General features: G+C 47.4%; 1 protein-coding gene across 2 annotated transcripts in view; it reads right to left on the bottom strand.

The window, feature by feature from the left end:
• Nucleotides 1-13,869, bottom strand: part of TOP2A (DNA topoisomerase II alpha) — a 210,549-nt gene that overhangs the window by 25,411 nt on the left and 171,269 nt on the right. Inside the window, exon 2 of one of the 2 annotated variants that reach the window (XM_055575925.1) lies at nucleotides 718-838. In XM_055575925.1, coding sequence (XP_055431900.1) covers nucleotides 718-738 — 21 coding nt within the window. In that variant the 5' untranslated portion in view covers nucleotides 739-838. Of the gene's footprint in view, nucleotides 1-717; nucleotides 940-13,869 lie in introns of those variants that run through there. The other variant, XM_055575926.1, reaches the window with a different exon arrangement.

Here is a 13,869-nt window from a genome sequence, read left to right as displayed (position 1 = left end):
TGACATAGTTTTGTACAAACATGGCAATATAAGTTAACTGCAGCAGGTTCCCCCAAGTGTCAGTTTAAACAGACATATTATTTTGCCATGTGTATCTGACATGGAAATACTTACATGCGTTAGATGCCATCAACAGCACACACCCCCTTCTTTCAGATACTCCACACGTATCTACTGAGTGCCTACCAGGTCTCAGGCACTTAACAGATTCTACAGTAGCAGTATGGAAGAATAGGGATTCCATCCTTTGGACATGTTAACGTTTTAAACACAGGAGGGACGTATTTTGAGCATCTCGGACCTGCCGGCTCCATAGTGGGAACCCTGTTCCTTGCTCTGCACTGTCCAAGGTCAGGGTCGTCCAATCCCATTTTCAGCCCCAGGTAGGAGAGGAAAGCATCTCTCAGTGCCGCGTAAAGCTACATGCGGACCACGATGCCATCGACCTACACCGGGATCAAATGAATCTCTAGAAACTGAAACACAACGCCGCACCCTAGAAGCCAGTACAGCCGACAATACTTCACTACTTGCACCAGAAAAAGGTTTCAGTCTCTTCGCGATCACGCCGAGCCCAGGGGACTCGAGTAGACGCGGAAAACCCACGCCCAGCCCTAGGCGGCCGGACCACGACCCAGACGCCTCTCTCTCACGGGCAGCCGGAGAGATGCCGAGACGCGCTGAGGCTCCGCGACGCGCCCCTCCCGCGAGCTGTACCTGTAGTGGCGACACCTCCATGGTGACGGTCGTGAAGAGGCTCGAGAACCCTGCAAGTGACTAAACCGGTGGGACCCTCGAGACAATCACGGAGCAAGCCTCTTCTCCACAGACGCACGTCGGTTAGGAGAGAGCTTCCACTCCGGTTTGAACCTTCCGCTAGCCCGCCCAAACCAGATAGGCCAATCGTTGACGCGCTCTCATCAGTTCCGTCCAGAGAAACCAATCAGAGCTGGTTTTTTATATTCACCAATAAACAGCTGAGCTGGCCCTTTCGAATGAACCAATTAGACGAGGGAGGCGGGACTAGACGGTTTTAAAAGACACCACTCGGATTCGTAGCTGAGGGACGGACAGGGAATCTAGCCAATGAGGAGGGCTAGTTTGTTCTCTCTGTGTAACTCTGGAAAAATGCGCTGCGGAAGTGGGATCCAGGTTGGGGTGAAAAAAAAAAGGAGAGGTTATGTATGCCCCGGAGCTGCTATCTTCTTTCAGATTCCAAAAATCTGAAGAGTGTCCTCCATCCTGATTTTTTTTTTTTTTTTTTTTTAATTTGAAAGAAACGGGAGTCCTAGCTCCGTTTCCTGGGAAAACTGAGCGCCAGCTTTCTGGACAAGCAGCCGGGGCATTCGGTTCAGTTCAGCAAACTGGGCGTCTGCGTCAAAGCCGGCCCTCCCACCCCTAGAATTTATCTTTGAAGAAACAAAAGCCATACTTGGCCGTACGTGAACGTAGCTTGGGTTTTCGTATAATGGCAGGGCATAGAGAGGCCACATAAAAGAGAGAGACCAGCGTTCAAAACCCCCGAAAGAGCGGCTTGAGGCAGCGACTTGTCAATCAGAGGGGATAATTTATAGTCACCGCCTCAGGAGTTGAGGATGGTTTAGGTGCCATTCTAAGACAGTAGCTTTTTCCTCAGACGACCAGCAGAATGTCCTCGTAGTTGTTCCTTTTATTCTTCTCTGTGTTGTTCCCTGAACCCTGTAGTCCATATTTGACTGCTGCTGCTGCTAAGTCGCTTCAGTCGTGTCCGACTCTGTGCGACCCCAGAGACGGGAGCCCACCAGGCTCCCCTGTCCCTGGGATTCTCCAGGCAAGAACACTGGAGTGGGTTGCCATTTTCTTCTCCAATGCATTAAAGTGAAAGTGAAGTCGCTCAGTAGTGTCCGACTCCTAGCGACCCCAGGGACTGCAGCCTACCAGGCTCCTCCGTCCATGGGATTTTTCAGGCAAGAGTACTGGAGTGGGGTGCCATTGCCTTCTCCCCATATTTGACTAGGAAATGCCAAAGACCGAAATGTTTACTACTCCGAAGTTTAAATGTTCAAATGTGTGGTGTTTTTTTTTTCTGTCCTCAACCCACAATGTTAAAATGACAAAAAAGAAAAGTCATTGGCCTCACAAGATGCTAGAAAAAATAACTGCACAATTTGAGTGACTGCGAATTCCATCAGAAATATTAATACCTCCTTCCAATCATTATTCCCTGAGTTTCAACCCTGACTAGGCATTTTGCCAGTTGTGTGGTCTTGATGAAGGCAGCTTCTCAGTTGCTTTATTTTCCTCTGCTCAAAAAAAGGAATAAAAATAACAGCATTACCTCAGGGTAGTGTGAGGATTACAGGATGTAAAGATAAGGTGTTTAGAACAGTAGACTCACAGTATCAGAATCAGGAAGCAGGGGTTTTCTTTACGTTTGTGGGCTTAATCCTTTTTTTCCTTCTAAAACCAAGTCAACCACTGCAGGGTATCCAATGCCCACTCTGCTGGCAAAGCCCCAGGGAAGGCCAGTGAGGACAGAGTATGTTGTGACAGGAAGTCAAGGATGGAAGTGACCCATGTGCTTTGTGCCAAGTCACTTCAGTAGTGTCTGACTCTTTGTAACCCTATAGACTGTAGCCTGCCAGGCTAGGGTAATTGGAAAAGCCAAAGGAATAGGGTTTTGGCATTGCTCTGGTCCCTATCCTCTTGGTTTCCTGGTCTCCAGTGTTTTCAGCTCCACTCTGCTCAACCATGTGCATTGATACAGAAAGGCAACCTTAATGCACCAGACCACCAGGGTCTCAGAGCAGTTGTAGGGGGAAGCCTGTTCAGTAGCTTCTGTCCATCTAGAAGGCTGACCAGGCCCTGGGCTTAAGGGCAAGCCTGTCATTCCCTATAGCTTCCCCAAGACAGAGGATTACCTTGAAAGTCAGAGACCAGCCATGCTGCCTTCTATCTCTTGGAACACAAAGGCCCCATGTATTAAAGTAGGGTGGGCATCCTTCCTTAAAATGGCAATGCAGCCTCTGCTTCATGGCCTCCACTTTGCCCAATCTGCAATTCCCTGCAAGACCCATCTGAGGATGAGGCAATAGGAATTTAATAAGCTGCTCCAGTTCTATTTTCTGGTATCCAGTTTTAAATCCCCCTTGCATTTTAGCCTGATCCTGACTGTGTGGGTCTTTGTTCCAATGGCCCTGAAGCAGAGCTGGGGAGTCAAAAGGACTGTGAAGTCACACATGCCTGAATCAGATATCTCCCTGAGCCTCAGTTTCCCATGCCATTATCTTTTATCAAAGGTGCGTGTGTATGTGCTAAGTTGCTTCAATTGCATCCAACTCTTTGTGACCCTATGGCCTGTGGCCCACCAGGCTCCTCTGTCCATGGGATTCTCCAGGCAAGAATATTGGAGTAGGTTGCCATGCCTTCCTCCAGGGGATCTTCCTGACCCAGGGATCAAACCCACATCTCTTATGTCTCCTGCATTGGCAGGAGGGTTCTTTACCATTAGTGTCACCTGGAAAGCCCTTTATCTAAGGTGAAGTGAAGTGAAGTCGCTCAGTAGTGTCCAACTCTTTGCGACCCCATGGACAGTAGCCCACCAGGCTCCGCCATCCATGGGATTTTCCAGGCAAGAATACTGGAGTGGGCTGCCATTTCCTTCTCCAGGGGATCTTCCCGACCCAGGGATCGAACCCGGGTCTTCTGCATTGCAGACAGACGCTTTTACCATCTGAGCCACCAGGGAAGCCCACTAACTAAGGTACACAGGGCTAAATGAGATATGGAAGCACCTAAGACAGCCTTCCAGTCCTCTAGTACAGGGTGATCTTGGGGTGGGGTGGGGTGGGGTGGTAGGGAGTGGGTTTCTCTTCTGGACAAAAACTGTTTCTCTTTTAGCCCCTCCTCCTTTCCAGAGACTATCACAGAGGATCCTGCAGGACTTGAGTGGGGAGAAGGGGAGGAAGGAAGTCTGGATGAATGTCCTGGCAGGTATTGTCCACAAACAGGGAGTTCTGGGAGCCTGACAGCCTTTAGTCCTGGGAGGCAGGAAGGGATTGGGAGTCAGTTCCAAGGAGAGAGGGGGCTGCTATCATTCTCATGGTCCTCCCCCACTCCCACCTTCCCCCAACTCTGCAGGGGCCCAAACTACATACTCTGACCTTGTTCCCATCTCTACCCTGACCTATAGGGGTGAAGTTGAGTACCTGAGTCAGACTGCTGATTTGTTGGGTATATGACCTTGGGCGAGTCACTCAGGCTCACTGTACTTCCATTTCTTCATCTAAAGTGGGGATGATGTGGGATGTCCCTGGTGGTCCAGTGGTTAAGACTTTGCCTTCCAATGCAGGGGGTGTGGGTTTGATCCCTGTTCGGGAAGATAAGACCTCACATGCCTTGAAGCCAAAAAAACCCAAAACATAAAACAGAAGCAGTATTGTAACAAATTTTTATGTGGATTTTAAAAGAATGGTCCACAAAAAAAAAAAAAATTAAGGATAATGAGAGTACCTTCACAGAGGGTGAGACAATACATGCAAAGCACTTAGTGCTGCTGCTGCTGCTGCTGCTGCTAAGTTGCTTCAGTCGTGTCCGACTCTGTGCGACCCCGTGGACTGCAGCCCACCAGGCTCCTCTGTCCACAATCCTTGCCAAATAGTAAGTGCTCAAAACACATTAGCAGATATTACCTCTACTCCTTGTGAAGATCCCCCTCCCTTGTCCTGGCCAGTTTTCCCAAGTCCGCTCTTCTGTTGACTTAAAAAAAAAGCACAACATGAGAATTGCGAGTTAAGTTTTATTTGGGGCAAAATAAGGACTGGTGCCTGGGAGACAACACCTCAGATAGCTCTGAGAAACTGTTCCAAAGAGGCAGAGGGGGAGGGAAATAAATGCATTCAACCACATATTTTACCAACAGTTTTCTGCTAGTCTCATGAAGCTTTCTGCTAGTCACGAGGAACAGACATCACCATGAAGGATTTTAGTGCTTTTCTAAGTATAAAGGGATACAAGAATTGGGCTCATAGATTGACTCCTGAAACTGTCTGAAGACCTGTTCTGCAAGCTTCCCCCCAACTCCCCACCTGCCAGTACAGAGTGCCTCATTTCTGCTGTCCGCCCTGGGTTCCTTTCAGGGAGTGCCGAAGGTCAGCAGTTGCAGCAGCACTTGATTTAATCCTGTAGACGTAGATGGCAAGCACCCATGGCAAGTGCCAATTTGTAGTTAATGCTTGCAAAACCAATTCAAAATTTCCCTTTCCAGGCAGTCTCCAGGGACTCTTCTCAGGCCAGCTTATAAAACTGAGGCTCTTTCAAGACCTTTGGAGTATATTTTCATACATGGATGAGATCCTTTCATAAGCATTTCTGCTAGATGTGCATTTCCTGTCTCTCTGCTCAGAAGCAGGAGGAGGGGCTCCACCCTCCAGCTGGACACCCCCCTTGAAAGGACAGTATTTCTTTCATATAGAATGAAGTTGATCCAGGTGTACTGACATAGAAATATCATGAAGATATATTGTTAAGTTTAAAAAAGTAAGGTAAAGAATAGTATGTAGGGCATAAGCCCATTTGGGTAAATGTTCATGCTTTGAAAACATCTAAAGGAATTGTAAATACATGGAGGCAGAGAAAACTTTTCATATTTTCCCTTCTATCCTATTTGAGAAATTGTAAGTTATGAACCATTATTTTTTAATGCAGAAAGTTAGCTTAAATTAGGAGAATTTAAAAGATGTCCCTCAATAATTGTACGTCTGGGCAATTCTCTGTTTCATTACTTTTTGCCATGTGATTTTCCAAGTGTTTTCATCCATGTTCTACACCCTTCTTACTCTCATCCCTTTTCTCCACTTCACTGAAGGTGAGGGATACCTGACTCTGCATGTTTGTGTGAGAATGTAAGTCCCACTAGGGAAGTCCCTCTGAGGTGTCTTCTGACATTAATCTGTCTGACTTCAACCTGACAGCTATCCCTCCTGAGTCCTCCACAGGGTTAGGTCTGCAGGGCCCAAATCACAGATGATCTGAGAGACCAGGCAAGTTTGAAGGGGATGGAGTGGAGTTAGGAGCAAGTTATTCATCTGAAGAGAACAGAAAACTATACCCTTTTGTTAGGAGAATTGAAGAAAATCACGGTCTTTTCCAAAGCCCTACAGCTAAATACTGCTTCCTGTTTCTCTCTCTTCCCTCTCGATCATGAAAGGAAAGAAGTGACACAGGCAGAAGGCAGGCATTTTACAAAGTACAGAGAAGGCTCTGAGTTAGAGCTGGATATTAGTCTTAAAAAAACAAAAACAAAACTAGAGGAACCAGAGGCTCCAACAGGAGAAAACCTCCATGGGTTTTTGAAATCAAGCTGTTTGGAGCCCTCTGAATGTATAAGAAGTTTTGACCTGATAGATAAACATTTAGGGCAAGTGTAAGGAAGTATTCTACTTGAGTTTGGGAAAAATCCAGGATATGATTAGCTTTAATAGGTTGTTCTAAGTCGCTTCAGTTGTATCCAACTCTTAGCGACTCTATGGACTGTAGTCCGCCAGGCTCCTCTGTCCATGGGATTCTCCAGGCAAGAATACTAGAGTGGGTTGCCTTGCCCTCCTCCAGGGGATGTTCCTGACCCAGGGATGGAACCCACATTTCTTATTTCTCCTGCATTGGCAGGTGGGTTCTTAACCACTAGCACCACCTGGGAAGCTCTTGGATGGGTTAAAAGGAACAATTAATAAGACAGATACTGATGTAAGAAAGTACCATGTAAAGAAAAAATTTCCAATTAGAGCTGTCCAAGAATGGACAGTCTTAGGAGAGAGGGACTTCTCCCACCACTGGAATGTTTAAGAAGAGTTTAGATGACCATTTTCCAGGTATTATTGCAGGAAGGATCTCTCCAGGGTGAGTTAGACTCAAAGGGCTACGAGATCACTTCTAACTTTAAGGTGTTATGATGATTTTACCTAGAAGTTTACATTTCTATAAATCCTGCTATAATTTATTTATCAGGTCTAAACCTAGTCCCATGTAACACTGACATTTTACTAGTTTAACAGTGATTTTTCAAAAAGCCTAATCAAGTGGAGAAAGGTAATATAGCTCCTGTCTGGAGTAGCTTCTGCTTGGAATGTCTGTAGCAGTTAATTTTCTGTGTCAGCTTGGTGAGGCTCTGGTGTCTGGTTGTTTGGTTGAACTCTAGTCTAGATATTGCTGTGAAGGTATTTTGTAGATGTTGTTCAGTAGCTAAGTTGTGTCTGACTGTTTGCGACCCTAGGGATTGCAGCATGCCAGGCTTCTCTGTTCTTTACTATCTCCCTGAGCTTGGCCAAACTCATGTTCATTGAGTCGGTGATGCCATCCAACCAACTCATCCTCTGTCATCCTCTGTCATCCTCTTCTCCTCCTGCCCTCAATCTTTCCCAGAATCAGGGTCTCTTCTAGTGAGTTGGCTCTTCGCATCAGGTGGCCAATTATTGGAGTTTCAGCTTCAGCGTCAGCCCTTCCAATGAATATTCAGGGTTGATTTCCTGTAGGATTGACTGGTTTGATCTCCTTCCTGTATATGTAATTAGCATCATTTACAATCAGTCTATTTTAAGTAAAAAGATTACCCTCTCTAATGTCAGTGGGCCTCATCTGATTGGTTGAAGGCCTGAAAAGCAGAAAACTGAGATTTCCCAGAAAGAATTCTGTCTCAGGTCTGTGACATAGAAATCCTGCCATAGTCTCCAGCCTGCTGCAGATTGCAGACTAGTCAGCCCCCATAATCGGAGCCTGTTCCTCAAAATAAATCATACATATATGTAAATTTCTGAGTGCCAGTTATGTACCAGACACCATAATAAGCACTTTACATAATTTTCCCCCTGATCTTTACAACAACCCTTTAAACTGAGAAAACTGAGGCTTGGAGGGGTTAGGTGATTTTCTCAAGACTGAATTTCTACTTATCTTTCAAGACTCAGATCCAGCGTCTCCTCCCTTGAAGTTCTTCCTAACCACTTTGGGTCCTCTCTGTTTTCTTGGCATCTGACTGCATTTCTCTCTCTTACACAGCACTGACTGTGGGGTGTTTGCCTGCAGGTCTCCCTCTTCAGGGGTTTCCCAGGTGGCGCTAGTGGTAAAGAACCTGCCAATGCAGGAGACTTGGGTTCAATCCCTGGGTCGGGAAGATCCTCCACCACAAGCCCTTCTGGAGTCAGAGGTTGCCTATGCCTTGGAACCTTCAGAACCTGGTCTGGGCCCATGATTCCCAAGGAGGCTCTCCGTGAACGGTACTGACAGTACTATCATTGTCCACTTGGGGGCAACATACTCAGCGGCAAAACCCCTGGTGCAGGAGGGCAGGACTCTGCAGGAAGGATGGCTGGGCAAAATCAAACACTAACGTGCAGGGAAATGCCTCTGCTTGCACCCGCCACTGGAAGCTCAGTTCAGTCGCTCAGTCGTGTCTGACTCTGCGACCCCACGGCAGGCCTCCCTGTCCATCACCAACTCCCGGAGTTTGCTCAGACTCATGTCCATTGAGTTGGTGATGCCATCCAACCATCTCATCCTCTGTCGCCCCTTCTCCTCCTGCCTTCAGTCTTTCCCAGCACTGGAAGCTAGGGCCCACTGTTTCAACAGTTGGCCCCATCCTCTGGGAATTTAGTGGAAAGCTCAGCACTCATTGCTGATACTAGCTGAGGAGGCCTCGAGGGCACTGGGGCTGTCCTGGAGCATCTGTGCTTTGGACTCAAGGATCCAGTGAGGGAGCTGCAGGAAAGAAAACCCAGAGGGACAGAAGGGATCAGCTGCAAGAGCCTCAGGAGAGAATTTCCTGAGTAAGGCTGCACCGTTATGAGGTAAAAGGGGGGAGGAGAAGGAATTCTCCACCAAGGCAGATGAATCCTGCTAACTGGAAAGTGGATAGAGTCGGCAGCCCTAGCAACCACATGCACAAACTCCCGTCCTCCGCCTCTCCTGCTCTCAGATATTCTGTTCCTTCCAGACCATTTCTAGGGATGGGGTGAGGTGGGGGTGCAGATAAGTGTGGTGCCTCTCATGTGCTCAGCAGAGAAGTGGGAATCAGGTTCAGTCTATCCTCTGGAAGCAGAGATAGGGCAGTCCCAGGGTGTCTCTGTGGACACCCTGCCACTTCTTTTCCAGGGCTACCTGGATGCAGAAAGGTGTGTGCTTGGGGGATGGTGATGGGGGTACTGGAGGCAGTGGGGAGGAGAGGTGGCAAGTTCAGCCACTGATGCCAGAGCACACAGAGGTGGAACTGATGAAAGAATGAGGGGGATGGCAGGGCACTGCAAATAACTTAAATTTTGGGCAAACAAATGCAAGAAGACGGAAGGAAGCATCTGGAATCGTTTATTTAGAGAAAAGAAAGATACTCGCACAGACTTCTAAATACAAAGTGACATGTCCAAGGTCACACCATTCCCAAACTATTGATGTTCTGCTACACACTGCCTCCTCAAAACCCATTAGTCTTTAACAGTGGGTAGTGAGATCTGAGAGGCCGAACTGAGAACGTTGCTTCAGGGAGGAAAAGGAGGAAGAAGAGAAAGAGGAGACAGTAGCTATGAAGGAGGGGTTCTCTGTCCTGTCCTCTCAGGAAGATCCATAGATGACATTTCCAGATGGGCCTGGGACTCCAGGAGGCCCCTCCAAGCCTATGGAACAAACCAAGGACATCCATGGAACTTCCCTCTCCTTTCTGGCCCTGTATTTAAAAGGGGCCACTTCATGGATCACAGTCTTGTCATGGCAAAGGGGCTTGAGTAACTTAATGAAACTATGAGCCGTGCTGTGCAGGGCCACCCATAGTGGAAAGTCCTGATAAAATGTGCTCCACTGGAGGAGGGAATGGCAAACCACTCCAGTCTTCTTGCCTCGGGCTTCCCTGGTAGCTCAGTTGATAAACTGCCTGCAGTGCAGAAGACCCGGGTTCAATCACTGGGTCAGGAAGATCTCCTGGAGAAGGAAATGGCAACCCACTCCAATATTCTTGCCTGGAAAATCCTGTGGACAGAGCTTGATGGGCTACAGTCCATGGGGTTGCAAGAGTTGGACCAACTTAGCGACTAAACCACCATTCTTGCCTTGAGAACAAAGTTTGTATAGTCAAACCTATGGTTTTTCCAGTAGTCATGTGTGGATGTGACAGTTGGGCTGTAAAGAAGGTTGAGCACTGAAGAACTGATGCCTTCAAATGGTGGTGCTGGAGAAGACTCTTGAGAGTCCCTTGGATGGCAAGGATATCAAACCAGTCAATTCTAAAGGAAATCAATCCTGAATATTCATTGGAAAGACCGATGCTGAAGCTCCAATCTTTTGGCCATCTGATGTGAAAAGCCAACTCACTGGAAAAGCCCCTGATGCTAAGAAAGATTGAAGGCAAAAGGAGAAGAGGGCGGCAGAGGATGAGATGGTTAGATAGCATCAGTGACTCAGTGGGCATGACTTTGAGCAAACTCTGGGAGATAGTGAAGGACAGGGGAGTCTGGCGTGCTGCAGCCCGTGGGGTCGCAAAGAGCTAGATACAATTTAGCGACTGAAGAACGACAACAACTGGGAAGTAGGGTATGACACTGGATGTGATGAGCTCCCCAGTCCTGGGGAAGTCCCCCAAGGGGAGAGCGACATCAGCAGAGGTGGGACAAAGGATCAGTGAACCAACAGTAGATATTCCTGAGCATCTATTATGTGCTGGTCTAAGACCACGGAGGGGGTGCGTGGGACACAGTGTCTTACACGTGAATAGCATTTGTTGTGGGAAAGAGTGTAAGGAAAGGATGGATATGGGTTGCTAAAGAGGAGGGTGGAATAGAGAGGAAAAAACAGAGGGAAGAGGAGGGGAGAAAGGCCTAGTTGTTGATGTCCAGTAACTCACATTCTAGTTGTGGCAATAGGACAACTAGAAAAAGGATGGCTAAAAAGCTCAGCGATAAGTGAGCAGGCCCCAGAGGAAGTTTAAAAGGGTGCTGAGGGAGGTTTCAGGAGGGCATGGGATAGAGGAGATTGAGGACTTGGCTGGCTTGTCTGGCCTGGATGGAACTCTTCCCCAGAGGGCCCTTACTGGTTCCTGAACTCCACACAAGCCCATGTGGGCCCGGCAAACTTGGACAGCCATGAAGGCCCAGTGTCCCCAGGGTTCCTGGGAACCCAGCAGTCCCAGTTCCTAGATATCCAGGTGGTCTTGGGAGCCTTCATAGCCAAGGTATCCCTGAGGTTCTGGAAACCATTGGCAGCCAGGGGATCAGGAGGTCTAATTCATCCTATATATGGATGGAGAGGCAGGAAGGGCAAAGGCGAACCCCTGAAGGGAAGTGTGTGTATTTGGAGTAAGGGACTTTTGTAGGGAACAGCAGCAGGGCGTAGTCAGGAGCCCTGATGGGAGTAGAAAGTTATGAGAGGGTTAGAACCTCTGGCTGACTTCCAGGGAGGAGAGAATGGCCAGAGATTGAGTTCAATCACCAATGGCCAATGATTTAATCAACCATGTCCATGTAATGAAGCCTCCATAAAAACCCAAAGAGATGGGGTTTGGTGAGCTCGTGTATCAGTGGACACGTGGAGCTGCTGGGAGAGGTAGTGGAAGCTCCATTACCTTTCCCCAAATCTTGCCCTATGTCTCTCTTCCATCTGACTGTTCTTGAGTTATATCCTTTTATAATAAATGGGTAATCTAGTAGGTAAGGAACTTCCCTGGTGGCTCAGGTGGTAAAGAATCTGCCTGCAATGCAGAGACCTGGGTTGGATCCTTGGGTTGGGAAGATCCCCTGGAGAAAGGAATGGCAAGCCACTCCAGTATTCTTGCCTGGAGAATCCCATGGACAGAGGAACCTGGCGGGCTACATTGCATGGGGTGGCAGAGTCAGACATAACTGAACGACTGATACTTTCACTTTCTTTTTTTCTAATACGGAAAATGTTTGAGTTCTGTGAGCTGTCCTAGCAAACCAATTAAACCCAAGGAAGGGGTCATTGGAATCTCTTATATATAGCTGGAGCTGATCAGTCAGAAGTCCAGGCGACAACCTGAACTTGCAATTGGTATCTGAAGGTGAGGGGTGGCAGTCTTGTAGGACTGAGTCTTTAACCTGGGGCTCTGATATGCCTCCAGGTAGACAGTCAGAATTGGGTTAAATTGTAGGGCATCCAGCTAGTGTTGGAGAATTGCTTGATGGTGTTGGAAAACCCACACATCGGAATAGGTGTCAGAATTGCAAGAGGCATCGAGGTGGGAGCATGAAAAGAAGGAGCAGGCTGGGGTGCGGGCCTGTGCACTTCTACCCCATCCATCTGTTTCCCTGGTCATCTCATCTCTTTGGGCTCTTCCCTCCCTCCCCCATCCATTCATGTTCTCCTGGTTGGTGCTGAGGGGAGCCTGAGTAGAGGAGGAGTGTTGATGTGATTTGACAGAGCACGAAGTCACTAGTTGTAGCCTGTTCTCTGGGAAATATGTCCTTTCACTTACACAGATAGCCTTGTTTGAGCTTCTGGTTAGTCCTACAGAGTGAAGTAGGGACTGGTGTACCCAATTTACAGATGCGGAAACTGAGGACGGCCATGGTGAAGAGACAAACCCACAATGCACGGTTAATCAGGGCACAGCTGGGATTTGAATCCTTGGTTTCGACAATAGGAGCTCTCTGCTTTACAGCCTGTGCACCCCAACCTGAGGGCAAAGCTCTTCTCCATTACGGGCTGCCTGGTTTTCCCCTGGTTTCGGGCCCAGCTTGTGCTGTGCTTTAGATCATCATGACTGGGTGGGGGTGAGGAACAAACTGCACAGATCTTGAGGATTCCTGGCTCCAAATATCGAGCCTCTGGGAATGGGGAGGGCCGAGAGTGGGAGGAATACAGGCTCAGGAGAGAAGAGGATGGTGGTTATGTGGATGGGAAATGTGGTGGGGGTGCCAGTTGGAACTCTGTCATCCCCCAAATGGGTTTAAATCACATTTAATTGCATGTGACCTTAAGCCAACCTTTTGACTACCTGGGCCCCCATCTATAAAATGGGTTTATAGGATTACCATGGTGCTCAATAATCATCATGGCTAATGTTAATCTGCGGGGCACTGTGCTGAGTTCTTTACATGGATAGTTTCTGTAGGTTCTCGCACAGCTCTGTCAAGCTGGGCTGGCACTATTCCTCTTTTACAACAGAGGGCATTTAAGGATAAGACGGAGGATGTCATTTGGCTAAAGTCACAGGGCTAGTAAATGGCAAATCCAGAATTCAGTGTAGGCATTTTTGGCTTCAGGCTCTTCATCTCACGCACTGGGCTGATTATGGCTAATAACTAATACTCAAGGGGTGCGTAACAAGGAGCAGACATCACTGTGAGCATATTACACAGATTTATTCGTTTAATCACTATAACCACCCTCTCTAATAGTCACTCTCGATGAAAGACGAGGACACTTAGGCACAGAGGTGAGCTAACTTATCCTAAATCTACTGCCAGGAATTGAGTTCAGGCAGGCCGACTTGAAAGCCTGTTGCTCTTTAAAAAAATAAAAGTGTTTTTTCTTAAAATGAAAGCGTAACATATATACAGAAAAGTGCAGAAATAAGAAATGTTTAGTTTAATGAATTCACCTAGTTAATACACTATGTGGCTAAATAGTAAACATTACCTGTACCACGTAAGACCCCTTCCAGTGATTATTCCCACCCTTCTCCCCAAAAGTAACCTCTATCCTGATTTCTAAAACCATAAATTCGTTTTGCCTGCTTTTGAATAATAGAATCATACTGTAGTAATCTGTTCAATATGTGATTCATCTATGTTGTTGGGAGTAGTGATAGTTTATTCAACTGTAGGCTTACCTATTTTACTATTGATTCCAATGTTTGGCTGAATAATTCCACTGTGAATACTCTTACACATGTGT

This window comes from Bubalus kerabau, chromosome 4 (genome assembly GCF_029407905.1).
Source record: "Bubalus kerabau isolate K-KA32 ecotype Philippines breed swamp buffalo chromosome 4, PCC_UOA_SB_1v2, whole genome shotgun sequence".
NCBI classification, from domain to species: domain Eukaryota; kingdom Metazoa; phylum Chordata; class Mammalia; order Artiodactyla; family Bovidae; genus Bubalus; species Bubalus kerabau.
The sequence above is the reverse complement of the archived record's forward strand: the minus strand, read 5'-3'. Positions and strand labels throughout refer to the sequence as shown.